The following is a 23,283-nucleotide window of genomic DNA, read 5'->3' as shown; positions in this document are numbered from 1 at the left end:
AACCATTTTTTGCTGTCATTGGATAACTTTTCTTATAAATCGTGCTAATTATCGTACTATTTATTTGATATACACGTGCAATATTTGCCTTTTTCTCACTGCTATCTGGTTTCTTAATAATTTTTCTTTCATTCTCTCTGAAATAGCTTACCATTTCTTCACACTGCTAGCACTATCGCCACCAGTCTTTTGCTTCATTGCACTACCAATAGCAATCTGCTTATCAGCCTTTATTAAGGTTATTGTAATTTACAGAAATAAGGCGAAAATATGGTGTAGGTAATACACACAAACAGCTACGATGATCACAATAGCAAACACTATAGATTTTTAATAAAGAGGGTCGGTGCTGCCCGCCTTAGTGGCGCCGACTGGATCGTAACCCAGTTGGGAGTGATATTATTTTTAAAATTATAACTCCGGAGTTTGAACATATTTTTTACTTAGGTAGTTGCGTTTGCAAGTCTGAAATTTTGCAAGTAGAATATTCGCACCTTGGGAACTGTCTGTAATTAGTTCAAAATTTCAAAATGAGGGAATTGCAAGAAAACGCTGACTTCCAGTATACAAACTATATTAGATAATATACAGCTTTCTTAAGAGAATATAAAATTCAAGAAAAACCTGCACCTAAAAACAGGCAAGGCAACTTCTTTTCACTCCTACTGTGCAGTTTATCTAGTTTCATAACCGTCAATTGTCAGACACTTGGATTTCACAGCAGAAAAATGTCCAACACAATTGTAATGCCTTTCACACACTCGAGATAACAAATATGGGAAGCTCTGAAATTCATGTTCTCATACAATTTTAAAGGTAAGGCAACAATTAGACATTCAGAAATTTGAGTGTTTGGTATTGAAAGTTTTGTCTTTTTGAAGACTGACCTCAGCTCAACTTGCTTACAAAAGCATAACTCAATTTTGAAAAATTTGTTAACTAAAGAATTACTAACGTGAGATTCCACTAGGGTTTCCAAAGCTTGACTTTAGTCAATCAGAATGGGGAAATGTTGATAATGGTATAATTTTGAAGTTAAATACATCAAACGCATCACACTAATGTAGTGCTATCTTTAAAGTCAATGTCTAATTGAAGTTAGCCAAACATTTTCTATAGATTATATCAAATAAAATTTGTTGGTAGCATCAATAGGAGTCACTGGAATCTCAAAATTTAGTGTAAACATACACAATATTCTTTATTCAAGAATGTTACTGTACTGTACACATTTTCTTAAAGAAGCAAAGGGCATTAAAATAACAAAGCAAATAATATTCACACTTAAAAGTTTTCATGTTGGAATGTACACAGTGGTAATTTTTAAAACCTAACATTAAAAAAATATTGTTCAAAATACAATAGATTAGTAACCATGAAGGTTGAAAAAGAATAAAACCTTAAAAGTCACCTAATAGATTTACTTCTTCAAAATTATTTTCCCGAGATTCTTTGTCCTGATTTATGCTGTTATTCAAGGTAAGTTCTTCTAATGGCTGCACCAAGTCAACAGTTTCAGCAGCTTCTGTGGCATTTTCAGTATCCAGTAACTCTTCATCCTCCTCCTCCTCATCGTCATCAGCCTGTGTAATCATTGAAATTAAAAAATGACATCTGATGAGACACCTCACGATACAAAGTTTTACAGAGTGAATTAAAGTTAAAAAATAATTTCAACACAAAAAACATTTGATCTTTACTATGGATATATTTTCCGGTGTAGCTGGAAATTAGCCATAACTTTTAACGCTAGGTAAACAACCGGCTACTAGTTAGTGGAGGATAGACCAACCACTCAGCTAGTCTATTTCTCCACTTGTTTTTGGCTCTGGAGAGCAGATATTTTGTCTCCCATTAAAATCTATTGAAAGACTAGCCGTAAACTCTTAATTTTCCGTTCTTTTTCAGGTGTGTCTGTTCTTTCTCACAACTGCTAAGATGCGGGTTTGTCTTGGCATCAAAAGTTGCCCTGCAGCACCTTTATGTTGGCGCTACTTCACTCCATTTGCCCTGGGTACAGATGACACCCCTGCGTCTCCCTGTACAGAGTGTCAGGAGTGACCATCCTCTCAGTAAGTGTGGTACTTTAGGTGACGGAAGAAGTCTAAATGGGATTTGTACCCTTTCGCTCTTTATTAGTGAATATTCTTTTGGCGAAGCTGGAAGACTAACCATAAGACTTTTAGCGAGTTGTAATTAACCCCCCCCCCACTAGTTAGCGGGGAGGGCGATACAGTACTACCGGCTACCCCACCCACTCTCTCTCTCTCTCACACAAACACACACACTAGTGTTGTCCAGCCACTTAGGCTTTTGGCTCAATTGAGAGTGAACGCTGTCTCTCCACAGCCCATACTGACAGGCCATTATAGATTTATTGTATCTTTTCTTGTTCTCTTTTCAGGTTGAGTTTCTTCCTGGTCATCATGCTGACTTATCTTGTACTTGAAGGGCTCAAGTGTGGTACCTTGATGTCTCCAATCGAAAATGAGCCTTATTCGCTGTACCAGGACGACACCTCAGAGTAGTGTAGGGAGTGGTCATCCTCCCAGTGGGAGAGGTTTAGCAGGCGGCGCAAGAAGTTGAAGAGCGATTCTTCTTTGGGGTTATCCTTGAAGTCGAAGAAAACTCAACTTCCTTCTTCCACCCCTTGCTCTGCCCGAAGCTTCTTCTCACTTGGTCTTCCCAGGGGATTGATCGAGCAGGAGCAGTGAACCTTTAACCCTTGGACAACCCTTACGTTCGAAGGACGATGCGGCTTTCCATAGGGAAGCGGCACCTCCCTTCTATACAGGGGAGTTTTGCTCTGTTGACAACCTTTTACAGATTTGGCTTTCCTTTGGTATAGCTGGTCCTCCGTTGAAGGAAGGCCTATATGAATTGGGAGCAGAGAAGAATCGCACACCATCTAACTCCCCAAGGGGCTCCGAAGGTTTCTTACAGGAGGAGTTCCTTCCGTGCACGGCACAGTCTCTGACTTCACCTGCCACAGTTCCAGCCCTGCTGCTGACAACGGCGCTCCACCTTGTTCAGAGTTCACTCAGCCTGTGGAGGGGGCAAAGTCCGAGGCATGTTCCTGTCGCTTTTGAGGGTCACCTTTCCTGTTCACAGGTAAGGTCCTCCCTGTAGCAGTCTCCGCCACGCCGGACTTTGAAAAGGGGCCCAGGCTTTGCCCTTGGCTTTCTCTAGCCCTCGGAGTGTAGCTCGCCAGATGATGTTGCCCTTCACTTGCCCTGTTCCTGCTTTTTAGTCCAGGAGTTCTCGTCGCTCTCCCCTGGGAGTCTGAATGATAGCACCATCTTCTTTGAAGTGCTCCGGGCGCCTCGCCATCAACCAGTGCTTGCCATCCCTATCGCAGCGCTGACAGTAGGATCGTCCAGAATGTCCGTCATGATCCTGAGAGATCGCTGTCTTCTAGATCCCATAGTAATTCAGCACACTACTAGGATTCAGCGAGCGAGCAGTCTCCTTGTCAGCAAGGTCCAACACGCAACGAGATTCCAGCTCGTGAATGCTTGCCAACCCAACACCACGGCCGGAATCCTGCATGTGACCACAACACCACCTCTTCTTGGTCTTCTACCTCAGCTCGGGATCCAGTTCCTGGTCACGATCACACATCTTCTCGTGAGCATCCAGCGAGGCAGCTTCGCGTGACCGCCCAACAGCAGCACAAAAATGCCGTACACCGCAATCCAGTCAAGCAGTCTCTCAGAGAGTCACATTTGCCGACTCACTCTAACAAGATAGAGCACAACAGCATGCTGGTTCCAAATGCGAGATGATGCCAACCAAGAAGAGGGGAAGGCAGAGGCATCCTACTCCTCCAGGTGACACCCTTCACCCCTGTACAAGCCAGGATTTGAGATCCCTAGAGAGATCTTTCTGATGAAAACCTACCGGAAGTCTCCTATCGAGGTCACCACCCAAGGACAGTTTGCTTCATCGCAGGCAGTAGAGCAGTCTTCAGACGTCTCTCCACCCAAGGATACATCCGAATCCTCCAGATGCAGGGAGAATGCAAGCCCTTCCCTGTTGGCAGTTTCCCCCCTTGGGAGAGTAAGGACTCAAAACTGTACCGAAAAACTTCTCTGCTAGAATGTCATGCCAGCCTCAGGAGATAGTACACGGTTCTTTAGCTTCAGGGTAACAACGATAGGGAGAGAAGCTCCCAGGACATCTAGGAGGATCCTCCAGGTACTACAATGATGACTATGACCCACCCTGGGCTACTATAAGTGAGAACTCGTGGCCGCATGAGAACCAGGATTCTGGGCATGATGACTCTCTTCCAAGGGCAGCGAGTTCAAGATATTCCGAGGTCAAGCAGAGAGAATCCGACCACCCGTTCTGGAAGGTGCTGGCTTGCATGAGGGCCATCAACAACATTGTCGACCCTTCTACAGTTATGCTGGAGCTTTGCCCTGGCCAGTAAGGCCTTCTTACAAATCGCCGGTGCTTCGAATTCTCTATGTACCAGCATCTCCTCCAAGATTTACCTTTCCCTTACATCCCCCTTACATCCAGCAGAGGAGGAATTATGAGGTAGCCGAGGAAAAACTGCTCTACCTCTAAACCCACCCATCGAAGATTTGACAAGGGGCGTTTTGTACTAGAAACTCTCCAGCCTTCCTGTCACCTCAGCGGCTGACTCCCAAATTACGTATGGAGAAGGGCGCGAAGTTCGCCATGCAGACAGCTTCGTGGCTAGGGTCAGTGGGCCATCTCATGAGGATGGAGGACTGGTCTTAAGAGCGTACCAGAAAGTCCATGATAATTTTTCTATTGTCGTGAACCAGTACTGTGGAGTAATTTGCTCACCAAGTGGTCAACTTCGGGGCAAACTTGATCCTCAGTCAAAGGGACTCTATAATAGAAATCTTCCATAGACAAGTCCAAAGGACAGAAGTGGTTAGGCTTAGGAATTTGACAATGGAGGCTTTATCGCTGTTCAACAGAGATGTTGAGAGGGCTCGGGAGCACTGGAGGAAGTTGAGCCAGGACGCTCTCAGATGGCAATGACCTCTACATTCTACGGATCAGCTCCTTCACCAAAGAAACCACAAGAATCCAGACTTCAGGGAAACAGTAGAAGATCAGGCACTCTCTAGACAATCTTCCAAGAATTCCTTTCCGGCCCGAGAACAACCGAAGGGAAGCAAGAACAACAGAGGAGGAAGAGGTAGCGGTTGAGGTCACTCTCGCTAGGGAGGGCAATCCTCCCACTTCTCCACAATTGGGGGGATGCCTGCAATGCCGGTAGGAGAGGTTGATGCAGGATGGGACTGAGGCCTGGACTGTCGTGATACGTTCAGGATATTGCGTCCCTTTCACACATTATCTCCCTCCATTGGCCAAGTGTCCAGTTCCGTCGAGCTCCTACACGAAGGGATCCGTGAAGGAGCTGGTCCTCAGGGACAAAGGCCAGACCATGTTGGAGAAGGGTGCTTTCCAAGAGTTCCTAGAAGTGTCTCCAGGCTCGAGAAAAGAGTGTCAGGAGATCTGTCATCGACCTTTCCTCCCGGAACAAGTTAGTGCCACTGACTCTGTTCAGGATGGACAATAAGGTAAGATCATCCTCCAATCTAGCAATGAACTTCATAGCTCCGCTATGGCATCATGTGGAATGATGCCAAGATCTTCAGTTGTTGACAGAAGTCCCAAGAGAACTCCCACGTCACGATTCACTCAAACAACCACTCGTGAACATCTACCAAAAAGCCGTAGAGTTCTTACACCTTCATACCTCGAGGTTAATCTGCATCTCCACACGCAGAGAGGATTTTCGCAACACGATGTGAAGGTGTCCAGATACCTCCAGGAGTTTTTAGCTGCCGTCTACCAGACTAAGTGGGTCATCTTCTGTGATTGGTGTTGTGGAAGGAGTCTCTCTCCCCTCGATGCCTCTATTCCAGCGATAGCAGATTTCCTTGTAGACCATTGAGAGGTAAAGTTCCTCTCGGTGGTGAAAGGCTATAGCTCAGCCTTAAGCCTCGCTTTTAAACTGAAAGGAGTTAATATTTCTTCATTGGAGTTCTCTCCTCATACGGAGTTTCAAGCTTACCTCTCCTCAATGGGAAGTTAGACCTCCTTCATGGATCGTGATTCATGTCCTTCGGGTTCTGAAAGGAGCCCCTTACAAACCATTATGTCAGGCATCGGATCCTCACTTGACTCTGAAGACTATTTTCCTTCTCATATAGGCCGCGGCCAAGAGAGTAAGTGAACTCCATGGTCTTTCCTAGGACGTCTCACATTCAAGGAGATGCTGAGAGGTAATACTTGGCTTCGTCCCTGAGTTTATCGCCAAGACTCAAAATTTGGGAATAGCGGATCCCATATTCGAGCCCTTCCAGATCAGCTGCCTTGAGGTGCTACCTCAAAAGAGTTGCAGGAGCTTGCCCCCGAGTGAGAGCACTCTTCATCAGCATGGGGAAGGTCAAAGGATTACTAAGAACATTATTTCAGCGAGAATTCGCAAGGTCATAGACCGGGCCTTGAATCCCGATCCTTCTCCACAGATGAGGAGACCTAGAGTTCACGAGATAGGGGCATTGGTACGTCCCTAGCATTTAAGATGATGTACGAGTGCTCTGTGACACAGGTCCTTCAAGCGGGGGTGTGGAAGCATCAAACGACCTACACTGCCCACTACTTGCAAGACATGACCCATAGGAACATGGAGACGTTCTCCATCAGTCCTGTGTTGGCTGCACAATAGCTGGTTTAATGACCCATAGGAACATGGAGACGTTCTCCATCAGTCCTGTGTTGGCTGCACAATAGCTGGTTTAATGACCCATAGGAACATGGAGACGTTCTCCATCAGTCCTGTGTTGGCTGCACAACAGCTGGTTTAATGATCCTTAGGAACATGGAGACGTTCTCCATCAGTTCTGTGTGGGCTGCACAACAACTGGTTTAACCCCTTCACTACTATGACGTCGGTATATGTCAAAACATTCTTGGTAATACACATTGGGATACATCATTTTTTGTTAATATCTTTATAAGCTCCTGTTTTCAGACCAACAAAGTCTATGGGATTCTAGCCTTTATTTCTGAATATGTAAGAGCTATTTTAGTGTTACCATACTATATTGACACCATTCTCTCTAGCCAATGGCAACATTCCCTAGCTGAGGCAATACTTGACCCCCCCCACCGATACCCTCAATTTGGAGACTTGTCATCCTACCACCAACCAAAAGACTTGCAATTCTAGTCGTTATTCTTGATTATGTAAGTTCTATTTTATTGTTTTTCTGTTGGCATAGTGTTCACATCACAAAAAGAAAGTCTCCCCGCCTCTGATTACAAGTCTCACCCACGAGATAAAAACTTAACAGTACATCGCGAAAAATCTATTTTTTGGTGAGATAGCCATGTTGTCCTGATGGAAGATTCCTTTAGTAGCTTCCTGAGGGTATATATGAATACAGTGGATATTTCCAGAGATTAAACCTAAGGGTTTCCAGAATTCTAACTTCTGGCGCGAGTACCCTAAAGGTTTCCCTTTAGGATATCGTATAATAACGGGACGTATTCTTGACACGCCACATAGCTTCCCCCTTAGGGCTTACCTGAAGCCCTAGAGTTAGAAGTGGAGTTAGGTCACGGCAATTGGCTGGGCGGGATTCACAAGTATGTGTCTTTCCTGCTTCATTTCCAGCTTACCTATCCTAAGCTTACACTTGGAAAGGAATCTTATACTTTAATTAAGATTACATTGAGATTAATCTAGTATTATTCTAAGTCTATCATTATAGACTTCCGCATACTCATGTACCCCTTTCTTCTTTACAGGAGGAGTAAATCCGGTGTGGGAGCGCCTTCTGCAGCGTTCGGCGTCGTGATTTCTACGGCCACCTGGCGTACCGAACCCATGCCAGCTGCTCAGTCACCCAGGGATCTCTGAGGTACTGGGACCCACAGGTTTGCACGACTTGCAAGGACCTGCTCAACGAGGCGTTCGAGGTCAAGGGACATCGCTCGTGAGAAACTGCGCAATTGGGCGCGTAGTTTCCAAAAGAACGCCACGGGGCCCTATCTTCCCAGCGAGAAGATGAGAGCTATGCTCTTTCCTAATGCATCCCCGAGATCCCCTGTGTCCAACTGACAGTCGACCCAGATGTTTCAGACGCACTTCAGGACATCCATCTCGACGATGATGAAAGGATGTCAGAGGTGTCGGATACCACCGAGAGGACCCTGATGGCCGAGGGTCGAGAAGAGGAACCTACAGCGGCTCCTGACTCCGAAGAAGAAGGTGCCGCCGCGCCCTCTGTCGCTTCCGTAGTCATCTCGGAACCAGTCCCCTCTACATCGTCCACTCCTATGCCCACAAGAGCGGACGACTCCTTGGACAATTTCCAGGCCATGATGGCGATTCTCAAGGAGAGGTTCCGCAAGAGGGATGAGGATTTCAAGAAAGAAATCCTCCGCTTGACGAAGTAACATGAGCCTCAGAGGAGGATGAACGTGAAGGACCTTCCCACCTGCTCCGTGACTAACCCATGGAGGCATGCCGAGCACATGCCTATAACTACTGTAGTGGCAGGATCTTTGTCAACGACAAGCTAGGTGCCGTCCCCCTAGAAGAGGTGGAATTCTGGCCTAGCTTTGAGGCGTACCCGGACTGCTACATCCACCTCAAGTCTGAACTTTTTTCCAAAGTAGAAACCGAGCCGAAGGAGTTCATTGTGTTTGACCACGCCAAGGCTCAATCACTGCTAGCTGGCTGTTTGAAGGACAAGGGCTACACCAACTCGAAGGTGCCGGCCCTTAGCAAGAAACACCCGTCCTTTCTTGCTCCAAACACCATGGTCTTCCCCTTCGCGGAGAAGTCTCTTCTAGCTGTACTGAAGGCGGTGGAGGAAGGGAAACCCTGCCCTACATTGGAGGAATGTAGGTCCCTCTCCCTCGCCCTACCCCCCGACGACAAAAACTGGAAGGACATCCAGTTAACTTTCTCCGTGGGAAAGTTGGAGGCCGACATCGCTGGACGACAGTTCAGTGAGAACCTCCCCAAGCTCTCCGAGTATCTCTTCGTCGGGAGCAAGACATGAAAGAGAGGATGGCCGCCTCCCTTTCCCTCCAGGTGATTATGAAGACGATGGCTGGGAAACAAAGGACCCCAGGCGTCTACATGGTCTTAGCCAAGACCCATCTCGCTACTCTGACGAAAGACTTCTATAGCTTCGTCAGGGCACGGAGGGCCTGCAGAGAGTTCGTGTTTGCGTCTGCCGCAATGAAACATGAACCAAGGAAGCTGATTTCATCCAACATTTGGGGGAAAGATCTCTTCCCCAATGACTTGGTGAAAGAGATTGTTGACAAGGCCGCCACAGAGAACAGGAACCTTCTCCAAAAGTGGGGCATGTCAGCAAAGAGGAAATCTTCTCCGGATGAGGGCCCCCAACCGAAGAAGTCCAAGAAGCCGAGACCACAGCCGCGTCAGGCTAAACACCAGCTTCCTGCAACCGCTGCTCCCCAGTTGGTGGCTCAGCCCCAACAAACCTTCCAACTGGTACCCCAGCCGGTGGTGACTCAGTCACCAACCTTCACCCCCCACCTACGAGAGGCAGTCGACTACCTTTCGTCCCAGAGGTAGAGGCACCGGCAGAGACTCCTCTAGACGTCCATCCAGAGGGAGAGGAGGCAAGGGAGCAGGCGGCCGAGGAGGTAAACCCTCCGGTAACCAGAAGCTATGAGATGCTTCCGGTGGGAGGAAGACTCCGCCTCTTCCAGGATCGTTGGACCTTCGATCCCTGGGCTCACAGCATCATCAAGAACGGACTAGGCTGGAGCTGGGAAACACCACCACCAGTTTTCCCACTGATTCTTCCAACATTCCACCCCTGTTTTGGAAGAAAACGTCCAAGAACTCTTGAACAAGAAGGTGATCAAGAGGGTAAAGTCCATCAGGTTCCAAGGAAGACTATTTTCTGTTCCCAAGAAGGACTCCGACAAACTCAGTGTCATTCTGGACTTGTCCGCTCTCAACAAGTTCATCATGAACGATTCTTCAGCACATAAGAGCCCTACTGCCTCAAAAGGCATATACAGTCTCAATAGACATGGCGGACGCCTACTGGCACATTCCAATGAATCGCCAGACCACCTCCTACCTAGGATGCAGGCTTCAAAGAAGACAGTACGCCTTCAGAGCCATGCCCTTCGGGCTAAACATAGCCTCAAGAATCTTCACGATGCTCGCAGAGACAATCGTTCAACAACTACGCCTACAAGGTGTCCAGGTGATGGCTTACCTGGACGATTGGCTGGTGTGGGCAGCATCAGAAGAAGAATGCCTGCAAGCTTCCACAAAGGTGATCCAATTCTTGGAACATTTGGGCTTCAAGATGAACACCAAAAAGTCTCGACTTTCTCCAGCTCAGAAGTTCCAATGGCCAGGCATCCATTGGGACCTCCAGTCACACCGTCTTTCCATTCCACTGAAGAAGAGAAAGGAAATAGCAAGATCTGTCAAGAGACTTCTCAAATCCAAATGGATTTCAAGACGACAACAGGAATGGGTGCTCGGCTCCCTCCAGTTTGCTTCAGTGACAGACCCAGTGCTAAGAGCACAGCTAAAAGATGCATCAGGAGTCTGGAGAAGATACGGATCAAATGCTCGAAGAGATCTTAAGAGACCTCTGCCGACTCGGCTACGATCACTCCTCAAGCCATGGTCGGAGGCAAAGAATCTGGAAAGGTCGGTACCTCTTCAACTACCTCCACCCTCGGTCGTCATCCATACGGACGCATCGCTAGAAGGATAGGGGGGTCACTCCCATCAGCGTCAAGTTCAAGGAACATGGTCTCCCCTATTCAAGACGTTTCATGGTCTCCCCTATTCAAGACGTTTCACATCAATATCTTGGAGGCCATGGCAGTCCTTCTCACCCTGAAGAGGCTGTCCCCACGTCCCTCAGTCCAAATCCGACTGACCCTGGACAGCGACGTAGTGGTCAGATGTCTCAATCGTCAGGGCTCAAGATCGCCCCAACTCAACCAAGTGTTGTTGCCCATCTTCCGCCTGGCGGAGAAGAAAAGATGGCACCTCTCAGCAGTTCACCTACAAGGATTTCGCAACGTGACGGCGGATGCTCTATCCAGGACAGCCCCAATAGAGTCAGAATGGTCCCTAGACGCAGACTCATTCTCCTTCATCTCCCAAGAAGTCCCAGAACTGCAGATCGACCTCTTCGCAATGAGCAACAACAAGAACCTTCCTCGCTACGTGGCCCCATACGAGGACCTCCGAGCGGAAGCGGTGGATGCCATGTCCCTGGATTGGAACAGATGGACTAAGATTTACCTGTTCCCTCCACCCAACCTTATGCTAAAAGTCCTCACCAAGCCGAGATCCTTCCAAGGAATAGCGGCCCTAGTGGCTCCCAAGTGGCCCCAGAGCAACTGGTTCCCATTGATCCTGGATTTACAACCCAAGCTGATTCCCCTGCCGGACCCAGTTCTATCCCAAGTTCAGAAGTCGACTGTCTTCCCTTCATCACAGAAAACCCGAGACCTTCATCTCATGATTTTCTCTCGCTAGGCGTCAAGAAGAGGTTTGGGATCTCGAAGGAAAGCTTATACTTCTCAGAGGAATATAAAACAAAATCTACCAGAAGGCAATATGAGTCATCTTGGAAGAAATGGGTGGCCTTTGTCAAGGCTAGAAATCCTAAGGAAATATCAATGGATTTTTGTTTGTCCTTCTTCATTCACCTTCATGGACAAGGCTTGGCAGCCAACACGAATTCCACTTGGAAATCGGCCCTGACAAGACCCTTACTATACGCCTTCCAAATAGACCTGTCTCGTGAAATCTTCAACAAGTTGCCGAAGGCATGTGCTAGACTCAGACCTGCACCCCCACCGAGACCCATCTCCTGGTCTCTTGACAAGGTGCTACATTTTGCCTCAGGTTTGGACAATGAAACTTGCCCTCTGAAAGATTTGACTCAGAAAGTGATTTTCTTGTTTGCTCTAGCCTCGGGGGCTAGTTAGTGAAATTGTGGCTTTATCAAGGGAAGAAGGCCAGATCCAGTTCGCAGAAACAGGCGAACTCACTCTCTTTCCTGACCCAACGTTTCTCACCAAGAACAAGCTACCCACCAAGAGGTGGGGTCCCTGGAAAATCTGCCCTCTGAAGGAAGGTGTCTCCCTGTGCCCAGTGGAGAGCCTAAAGGTCTATCTTCGAAGAACTTCGGACTTCGGTTGAGGACAGCTCTTTAAAGGGGAAACATCGGGTTCTGACTTGTCACTTAAACAAATAAGGGCGAAGATCACCTACTTCATTCGCAGAGCGGATCCTGACAATACACCCGCAGGTCAGGATCCCAAGAAAGTCGCCTCTTCCCTGAATTTCTTCCAGTCGATAGACTTCGAGAGTCTTCGCTCATTCACGGGCTGGAAGTCATCGAGTGTGTTCTTTAAACACTAGGCGAAGCAGGTGCAAGAAATCAAACACTTTGTGGCAGCTGCAAGTAGTGTGTTAAAACCTGCTGCTTAGTGCTGCGATGAACAGTGAGTTATATGGGACTCTAACTCTAAGGGTGTCTGTGTTGACCCTAGTGCGCAACATAGTGAAAATAGTGTCACCGAGTGACACTACGGACTGTTCTAAACATACTAAGGTGAAGTCACATAAACTAAACACTTGTGCCACGTGTTTCAAACATGAAGTGTATATAAGACATTCTAGAAAGATATAATTCCTATGGAATTAACGTGTGTGATGGAAAGTTTTCCTTTTCAGATACCACAACTGTTTCTATTAATGTCCCAAGTCTATGTAACTGATTTACATTCCATTACAATTTACATTTATTACTTTTATGTATGCTAATTCTTATTTATGCCCAATAAACGAATTTGCTGTTTTCGTGTGTCTTATTTCGCCCTAACATTGTAATAAAATACTGTGAGAGTTTTAATATCCCTCTATTCTGTATAAAATGACTGAACCATGAAATTCTATTGTTCCTCCACTTAAACAAACTCATCTAGACCAAGGTAATTTGTTCCAACACTTTATACTTACCTTACCTATTACCTTGCTCTGGGACCGGCAGGTACTTCTTGATGCTGGGTGAGTTTTATTTATCATGCAACTCCGAGACTTTCTATAAGTCCAATAGTACTCATCCCTGCTGGGGGGCAGGAAGCAGTAACATAGTACATGCTTAACTGAGGTGACATATACCGGTAATGTCACAGGTCTCTTGGGTCATTAGACCAAAGGAATATTGTCTAGAAGTCGAAGGCACTACTGAAGGGAAAAATCCACAATACATTAATTCTCTGGTACACTTCCATCAGGACTACATGGCCTGAGCCCAAAAAATGGATTTTGAGCGAAGCGAAAAATCTATTTTTAGGTGAGATAGCCATGTCGTCCTGATGGACCCGCCCTTATTCTCTATTAGGCCTTTGCAGGCTCCCTCCCGATCTTACTGTATCATGGGGGCTGGCCTTGACGCCAAAAGGAAAAGGAATGGAGTTCGCGGGCGGTGATGACGTCGGCCAAGATGGCATCGCTTATGACGTCATCCGAGTACCAATAACAGTAACGGAGGAGAACTTTGTAACAGCTCCTCCCATATCTTGCCACCAACTTCCTCCTCGAAGCGTAAACGCTATGTGGGGTGCAGATAGCTACGTGGCGTGTCAAGAATACGTCCCCTGTTATTATACGATATCCTAAAGGGAAACCTTAAGGGTACTCGCGCCAGAAGTTAGAATTCTGGAAACCTTTAGTTTAATTCTCTGGGAATATCCACTGTAGTCATATATACCCTAAGGAAGCTACTAAAGGAACCTTCCATCAGGACGACATTGCTATCTCACCCAAAAATAGATTTTTCGCTTCGCTCAAAATCCGTTTATTACTGACGAGTAGTTTTACATCTTTCGACGGTTATATATTATGGAGTCATCAGCAGTCATTGCCTGGCCCTCCTTGGTCCCAGCTTAGGTGGAGACGGGGCTTGGGTGTAGATCATATGTACATATGATCAGTCTCTTAGGCACTGTTCTGCTTGATAGGGCAATGTCACCATCCATTGCCTCTGCCATTCATGAGTAGCCTTTAAAACCTTTAAATGTGATTACAGGATAGACATGAAAAAAAACCTTAAGTTGGTTGTAAAGCTGAAATGTAAAGAGCATTTTACCTCTAGCAGGACTTTTCAGTCTTGGCCAAAAAGAAAAGCCCCATGGTCAAGACGGCCAGGAATGAGTTTGAGGAACTCCTGTTCCCTGCAAAATGCTGCAAATTCCCAGACTGTTCTGAGGCTAAGCCTATTAAAATTATAGCTTTCTGATATACTGTAGGTCTTTTATTATTATCATGATTACTAGCTAAGCTACACCCTATTTGGAAAAACAGGATGCTGTCTGCCCAAGGGCTCCAACAAGGAAAATAGCTCAGTGAGGAAAGGAAATAAATAGCATAGTTTGCTTGAGTGTACCCTCACGCAAAAGAACTCTAACCCAAGACAGTGGAAAAGCATGGTACAGAGCCTAGGGCACTAGAAAAGACTTGAGAACAATGGTTTGATTTTGGAGTGTTCTTATAGGTGTTTACCAGAGCTTCAGAGTTTCTTCTGCCCTTACCAAAAAGAAAGAAGCCACTGAACAATTACAGTGCAGTAATCAACCCATTGAGTAAAGAAGAATTTTTCCAGTCATGTTAGTGTTGTCAGATGTACGAGGAAAGAAGAGATTGTGTAAAGACTAGGCCAGATTATTTGGTATATATGTAGGTAAAGGAAGAATGAGCTGTAACAAGAGAGGGAGCCAATGTAGTACTATCTGGCCAGTCACAGGACTCCATAACTCTCTAGCAGTAGTATCTCAACAGGGGATAGGTGCCTTGGCAAGTATTAGACTGATATGTTGTTTCTGTGATGGGGAAAGACTTATTAGAGGCAAGAACACTTCCATGACTTCTAAGATGTTGATGTGTAGTTGTTGGAGTGTCACTGTCCACAACCCCTGGACCTATTCGTATTTGGGAATAGCCTCCCCAAAACGCTTAGGGAGTCGCCTAAATGGACCATCGATGTTGTCGCTGGGAATCGTAAAGGTACTGAGTTTGCTAGGTTTTTGACCTTCGTCCATTGTTGAAGTCTTTTCCATGGTGTGAGTTTGCTAGGTTTTTGACCTTCGTCCATTGTTGAAGTCTTTTCCATGGTGTAGGTGGGATCCGAGAAATTTTGTCTCGATATTTCTCGTTTTCTTTGGCCCGCCAAACTCGATTGATGTCTTCCAGATTGACTCTCAGTAATGTGTCTGTTACTGAGGGAAACTGGAGTAAACCTAGGATGCTTTTTTGGTTTCCCTGGGTCGTTAGTTTGTCCGTGAGAGATCCTCTTGTGTTTCTTACTATCTCTATCCTCTTCTGTGGTGGAATCGATCGCGTGTGTGTGGTCAGGATCCATTAAGACCTAACCACTGGAAGCACGTTGCTGGAGAAAGACGGGACTTTTTGAAATTTATTTGGAAACCTAAGTATTCCAGAAATTTTATTACTTTGCCCGACGCCCTGTGGCATTCATCGACACTGTTGGCCCAGATAAACCAACCGTCTAGGTAGGCCAGTAACTGTATTCCTTGAGTCCTCATCTCTAGGACTACTGTCTCCGCCAACTTGGTGAATAACTTGGTCGCTATGTTGAGTCCAAATGGCATCACCTTGAAGGTGTAAGCCCGTTTGCCTAGCTTGAATCCTAGGAAATGACGAAAAAGCCATGCTATCAGAACATGAAAATAAATGCCTGTAAGATCTATGGAGGTGGTGACGGCCCCACGGGGACATAAGGTCCTCACCTATGAGACGGTCAGCAAATGGAACCAGTCGCATTGAATATACGTATTCAAATAGGACAGATCTAGGTTACTCTTCGTTTGTCCGAGTCTTTCTTTGGCACTCTGAACAAACATGCTTGAAATTTTAAGCATTTTACCTCTTTTTATTGCTTTCTTCAGAAGATCTCCTGTGTAAAGTGTTAAGTCTGCCGTTGGAATCTGATAAAAACTGGTTGGTGGAGGGGGCTTTTTTCATCCATCTCCACCCCAGAACTTTCATTATGACGTTGTATGCCAATTGCTGAACACCCAACGGCTCCGAAAGAGGTACAGCCTTGCTCCTACCTGGGGAGTCCTCTATGCAGGAAGGCTCCCCTAGCTCTACTACCTCTCGCATGCGTATTATATCCATGAAACACTCCCTGTGTTTCGAAAGAAGGATGATACGCTGGAGACGCAATAAACGGAGTAGTGGCTATCGGTTGTTGAGGTGGTTGGCTTACCCACACATATTGATTTTGTGGCTGGGTTCTTGAGGTGGAAGGCTGGCTCACCTGGGATACTGGCATTGCCTGTAGCACATCCTGAGCCTGTGGCCTTTGGAAGGACTGAAACTTCCTTGGTCATCTCCTGCCAAACTGGGACTGGACTACACTACTCAACCTCTCCTTGAGCTGGTTCGATTGGAGGATTAGACCCTGCCGAGTCTTTCAGTAGCTTAGAAACTGATGATGGTCTGGTTGGGAGTGGTTTGGGTAGCCTAAAAGGCTTGCCCTCTGCGGGTAGGGCCGTCCTCATACGTTTTACCTTAGAGGCCACTGAGCATGGCACCCGCCATGAGATCGGCAGACCTCATACCCACACGACTGCTGCAGCACAGCAGTGCATGTTGTCTCCTGACAGCGTACCACCTGTAAGTCAATTTGATACATGGGTATCATACTTGATTTCGCCGGAAAAACCGGTGACATATATAGTTAAGTTAAATCTACTGTGGATAGCTCAGCGGAGTCGTATTCTTTCTTACTGTTTTACAATAGAACCCTAATATTCTGTTTTTCTTCTTCCACCATCTCCTGTCATCCAAAGTATTGCCATACTAAGGTTTGAAACCGGTAGAAATGGCAGCTGGATTAATCTTGGACCAGTCCGCCCTCTCCAGAGAGAAAAATTCTACTATGAAACTTCTCTCAACATTCCATACCCCTACCGGAGTAGGATGTACGTATTGATGAATAAAGGTTGGGACAAGGAGATATAAGGAAACCAGAATTAGGGACACCAATACTGTTGCCGGAATACATGGTTGGAAGTATGAATTCCCACTGATGTGAATCCGGCCCATAACAATATAAATTCAAGAACTACAAATCTCCGTCTGTAACTCTCTTCGGAACAATCATACCGCAAATATCCTGTAATATAAGGAATCAACCTACGGGATCAGAACAGGGTAAAAATTTTTATCTGAATCCGATCAAAGAAACATAGTAATTATCTCATGGATACGATTTCAAGTCATCCCAGCCCTCATGGGGGGGAAGAATATTTAAGATGGAATTCCCGGAATAGAGGGATACGCGGTACGTAGCAAGGTTCACACTCAGTCCGGCTCGACTGGTGGCCATCCATGACTAACCGAGGAGAGAGCGCTATTTGCATCGACTCTCAGATCGTGAGAGCTATCCCTCTCTCTCGACTATCTCCCTTCTCTCCTCAGTGTATAACTCAAGCCTACTTCCCGAGAATAGGGTGCGGCGAGTAAGAATTCCACCGAGTAAGATAATTTGGTATGTGAATATAAAATTAACTTGTGCCGGGAACCCCAGCGAAACACTAAAGAAATTAAATTCCGCCGTGACACCCAGCAGAAAAACATACGTGCTTAAGCTAAAGGAAATAATACGAAATAGCATTCAAAAAACATGTTACGCCTCTGTCATGAAAAGGTAGTCTTTATTATGAGTTCTCAACACACGGGATACCCACGGGGGTGGGGAGCGTAAGCAAGAAGTGACGAGCAGACTAGAAACAACCATCGAAATCCGTAGACTCCGGAATGCATGAAATTGAATGAATTAAACCTAATGACATGAAGGGCGAAAATAGATACCATTGTGACGCCGGAAAACATGCGTAAATTCCGTGCAAAAACCCAATGCTACGTAAGCAATGTAGCGCCGGAAGAAATGCGTCGCTAAAAACAAATGCTATGTATTAACTCTAACAAACTATAATCTCCGTCGCAGCCCCTCTCTCTCTCTCGAACCAACCATCCATGAATTACATAAACAAATACAGTTTAGGATAAAGTAAGTTATCAGAATAGAGTAGGATGTCTGAATCCGATCAAAGAAACATAACTACCATTAGTAGATACGATTCACAAAATATCCCGGCCCTCTGGGACGGGAGGAATTAATAACAAGGATGGATAACCCGAGACATAAACCATAATCTCCGTCGCAGCCCCTCTCTCTCTCTCGAACCAACCATAAAATTACATAAACAAATATAGGATAAAGTAAGGTCTCAGAACAGAGTACGATGTCTGAATCCGATCAAAGAAACAACTAACATTAGTAGATACGATTCACAAAATATCCCGGCCCTCTGGGACGGGAGGAATTAATAACAAGGATGGATAACCGGGGGGGGGGGGGAAGGCGCATACGCTACCCGCGATGACGCACTGAGCGGAAGAGCCAGCCCCTACCCTGGGTGACTTCCCATTCTCTAAAAGCATGTGACTCAAGCCTAACCCCCTATGTAGGGAGTGGCGAAAGGTGTAAAGGGGGAGAGGACACCAAGGGGGAGGAGACTGGCTCGAAATCAGGTGACGATCCAAAACACAAAGGAAGACCTGATGCGAAGCACGAAACAAAAACAACATATAATGGCAGACGTGAAAAACTAAAATACAATGAAATACAATGAAATTCAATTAAATAGGCTAAATCGGCATATTGAGTAAAATGGGGGAAAAAGGAACACGGCGTAAAAGGAATAATAGCAAAACCTTCCAAAATCGGGTAGTTGCCGACTTGGAGAGGAAACTATAGCATTTTAAACAAAAACTAGTCCTCCAAAATCTGGTAAAATACCGATCTTGACAGGCAGGACTAAAATTAATCAAAACGCGTTCCGATTCCCCGTAAAAAACTCAAAAAACCATGAATTCTCACATGAAAGGCTACCGACCGAAGCCGCTAACTAACACCGCCCAAATAGCCTAAATAAAAGATAAAATCATGCCAAAACATTGAATTAGATGTCCATAACACAAAAATAAGACTACAATTAGTATAAGGAACTAATAGAAAGTCTTACAAAACAAAGAGATCCCGAGGAAGCGACACCAAAAGGTCGCATACACACCCGTAAGGGAGCTTCAACAAAGCGGCTGAGAGAAAAACAACAAGGTTATTAAATGAACGTGTGTCGCTACCTAGAAATCCCAAACAGACAAATATAATACTCAACTTGGGAGCAGGGATCTCCAAAATGCCTGACATCTTCAAAAACACAAAATACCAAAGAGCTATGAAAAACACGTCCGAACGTTCACGTGTGCTAACAAGGAATGATGGGAGAAGGATAGGTAGTGGTGGTGGTGGTTGGGGGGGGAGAAGCTGTAGTGAACGACACCTCATAGTAACGGGGGATTTTGAGGAGGGAGAAGTCTAATTGGAAAGGGACCTCTGGTAGTGGTATCACTAGCCCCAGTTTTAATACCGACACCCTTTAGGGGTGAGTGAGCTGGGTATATTCCTGGCATTCCACGCAACTTTTTTCTCTGGTATATTTAGCAGTATTTATACCTTTGAAATGGTGCTTTAAGGAGCATTTCACTGGGCGACAGGTTTCTCACCCAGAAATAGATTTTTCCTTCGTCAAAATCCCTTACTTATGAGTAATAGAGGAGTTGCGTCATTTGGCCAAAAATTAAAGCACCAAGTGACCAGGCCACTGAAGATGTTGGTAAAGACAGTTGTTGCAAAGTGAGGCCCGAATAATTTTGTGAAACATTAGAATCTAAATCCATGTTAAAAGCATGTTTAAGAGGTTCTCTCAAGGCAGATTTGTACGACTAATATTGATGATGGCTAAAGCTTAGCTTCCTATCTTCAAGGAAATGGGCTGGAAGAAAAGTATAGAAGTAAGGGTTTATCAGGAGTTGGGGGCGTAAGAAAAACCATACATATTTTCCACACTGACTGGTATTGTCTGGTGGAATAAGACTTTTGAAAGCCCATCAAATATGTAATGTTATTTTCCGAGAAGTCTTCCATATATTCAGGAGAGAAAGTTAAGGGGTGAAAGTTTTAGTTCAGAAAGGAGGAAATGAATATATTCACTCACTATTCTGATACAGCAGTTCTAACTGAAGATAGTGCAATTTAGTCTCAGATACTGAAGTAGTGGAAACCGGGGACTATTGAGCCACAGTGTAGCAACAAGCACAGCTGTACTGTGCAATTTGCTAGTATCTTCAAAACCATTGGAATTAAACTTTGCAGAAACGTACATCAAAGACCATTTGTTTCCATCTAGGATCAAGGTCTCTCTTGTAATTGCTTGAGAATCTACATTTGGGACTACATAAAAGCAGAAGTTTGTGGTTCTTTGTCACAAGCAGGTCCACTTGGAGATCTAGGACAGTTTTGAGGATCTCATGGAAGGACATCTTATCAAAGATCTACTCTATATCTAGAACAGAATGGCACCACACTGAAAGAGCTTGATAAGTGGACTGGGGTGAGGAACAAACATCTCCCCCCAAAAAGAGCTTCACAATTGGAAAGATTACTTAATTCACTATTCTTGAACATGATTCCCCTCTTAGGAGACACCAACTGATGAGCCAGTTTTCTTCTAAGACTGAGCTTCAATGTAAGGAAGGCTGCCACCAGTTCCAACACATTTATCTGAAATGCTGCAAACTGATGAGTTTGTTTCCCAAACACGTAGGTCTTCTCTGTATAACCTCTCCAACCCGACTTGGATGTGTCTGTGCAGAGATTTATTGATATAAGGGGATGGACCAATAGGATCAATGTGGAGAGACCCTTAGGTGATGTCTATGGTCTGAGAATCCTTTTGCAGCCAAAGGGTATCTGGTTAATGTCTGTCCCAGAGCCCATTTTGAGCTGTTCTCCTTCAAACCCAATTGCAATCTTTTCAAATCCATTCACCCACATGGAAAGGTGAAAAAGAGCATGCTTACTCAAGCTTATTGCCTGTAGGTCCTGAGTTTTGGCTGCTTGAACCCACTACAAGTAGATATTATTATTATTATTACTAGCTAAGCTACAACTCTAGTTGGAAAAGCAGGATGCTATAAGTCCAGAGGCTCCAACAGGGAAAGTAGCCCAGTAAGGTAAGGAAAAAAGGAAAATAAATATTTTAAGAAGAGTAACATTAAAATAAATCTCTCCTATATATATAGACTATAAAAACTTTAACAAAACAAAAGGAAGAGAAACAAGATAGAACAGCATGTGCAAGTGCACCCTCAAGCAAGAGAACTCTAACCCAAGACAGTGGAAGACCATGGTACAGAGGCTATGGCACTACCCAAGACTAGAGAACAATGGTTTGATTTTGGAGTGTCCTTCTCCTAGAAGAGCTGCTTACCATAGCTAAAGTATCTCTTCTACCCTTGCCAAGAGGAAAGTGGCCACTGAACAATTAGTGCAGTAACCCTTTGAGTGAAGAAGAATTGTTTGGTGATCTGTGTTGTCAGGTGTATGAGGACAAAGGAGATATGTAAAGAAAAGGCCAGACTATTCAGTGTGGATGTGTGTAGGCAAAGGAAAAATTAACCGTATCCAGAGAGAAGGATCCAATGTAGTACCATCTGGCCAGTGAAAAGACCCCATAACTCTCAAGCAGTAGGAATTCTCATGGTCCTGAGGTTTTTCCCATAGACGTACAAAAATCATCATGATAGCGAAACTGAGTGTCACCTGGGTTATTACACCCTATCATTCAAGTCGCTTATTTTTAATGTGAAAAAATCAGAATTGATAACCTCTTTCTTTTTATTTCAAGTAGTATCCCTCAACGGAAGAATACCTGCCATCTTCAACCCCGAAGTAAAAATGGACTGGCACTTCTGCTCAATTTCTCTTGCATACAAAAGTTATGAGGCTATGGGTGGGCCACCCCGACAGCATTGTAAGCATTAATTAGGAGTCTTTGTAGCTTTCCTTCAGCCCCTTGCTACACTTGAGTTATTCCTTCCAGTTTACCTCTGTTCCTGCTTCCTTTCTTCTTTCTTGTTGTTCCTCTTCTAACTTTTAAAGTGCAGCTGATGTATTTTCCCTTGGTTGCACTTAGGCACTGAATGGTCTCATAGACCAAAATACCAAGCTAAATACCCCAAATTCTTAAGTCCAATCCTATGAAACTTTATTGCCAAAGGCAAGCAAAGAAAGAGGGCTTGGCATTAGAGTCTTTATTCAGAAGCTTAGCTTGTCCGATACCTTATGCTTTCTCTTAACAGAATTAGCCTAGGCCAACTTACTTTAATGGGAGGATGAGAAAACCCGTCGGAAACACAGGAATGGTCGCCTACCAATTGCGCCATTCATACATGTGTAGGATAGAAGTCCTGAATTTTGCTTACAAGTTAAAAACAGGGGAAGTCCCAGGTTCCAATTCCAAAATCTGGGATAGGATGGATAGTTTCCACAATCTTGAGGCTCTGAGAAATGGCTTTAGGGGCGTGTCTCTTAATGGGTTAAGAGGAGGGAATTTTGTCCTAACAAAGAAGGTAGGAATTGAAGGACCCGGATATGTACAATCAGCCTCAGTGTGAGCTAAATAAGCATCTGTGGCTATTGTCTGAGTAGCAGGAGGGCGATGCAAAAGCCCTGATGACTCAGCTTGAAAAGAGCAAGGAAAGGAGTGAAGATTCTGTAATCCCTTGCAATAATAAAGGAGACAAATTAGTAGACCACCCCTAGAGAAGCTAAATGGGTATAAGATCGATTATAATAGCAATATTAACAAGAGTTGCCACAAGTGTAAAATGAGGAGTAGGCTTCAAAACAGGTGCACGAGTTGCCATAATGACAACCCCACAAGTAGGCCCAAGAACATGGTCCTTAACACTCGAGGAATTACAAAAAAGTTCTCACTGGTTCCTCTGCGGTAACATGAAACAATCAAGAGGAATAACTATCAATGGTAGACCTTAAGAAGTTGATGAGTTGAAATTCAGCACGTGGTCCTTGTATACTAAACAAAGCCTATGGAATTCCAAACTACAAGGCAGGCATCTCAGAAATACTGTAGCTGCATGGATGTAAAATCAAATATTTTCAAGTCTTTTAATTATCTTTTGACAAGAAATGTAATACATTATAGTCCAAGACATTAGCATTGGCAGGCACATGCAATTTCTAAACTGATGCTGCAGCCCAGTTGAGTTCAGTAAAGAATCACTAAGTCCACCAA

General features: G+C 45.0%; 1 protein-coding gene across 5 annotated transcripts in view; it reads right to left on the bottom strand.

Moving 5' to 3' along the window:
- Positions 1-557: 557 nt before the first annotated feature.
- The window catches only part of PICK1 (protein interacting with PRKCA 1), a 150,019-nt gene continuing 127,293 nt past the window's right edge, over positions 558-23,283 (bottom strand). For all 5 annotated transcript variants that reach the window (XM_068390019.1, XM_068390024.1, XM_068390049.1 and 2 more), the window contains one exon: positions 558-1,583. In XM_068390019.1, coding sequence (XP_068246120.1) covers positions 1,401-1,583 — 183 coding nt within the window. In that variant the 3' untranslated portion in view covers positions 558-1,400. The remainder of the gene's footprint in view (positions 1,584-23,283) is intronic.

The sequence above is a fragment of the Palaemon carinicauda genome, chromosome 1, assembly GCF_036898095.1.
Source record: "Palaemon carinicauda isolate YSFRI2023 chromosome 1, ASM3689809v2, whole genome shotgun sequence".
Taxonomy (NCBI): domain Eukaryota; kingdom Metazoa; phylum Arthropoda; class Malacostraca; order Decapoda; family Palaemonidae; genus Palaemon; species Palaemon carinicauda.
Note: the sequence above shows the minus strand (reverse complement) of the source record. Positions and strands in the feature narration are given on the sequence as shown.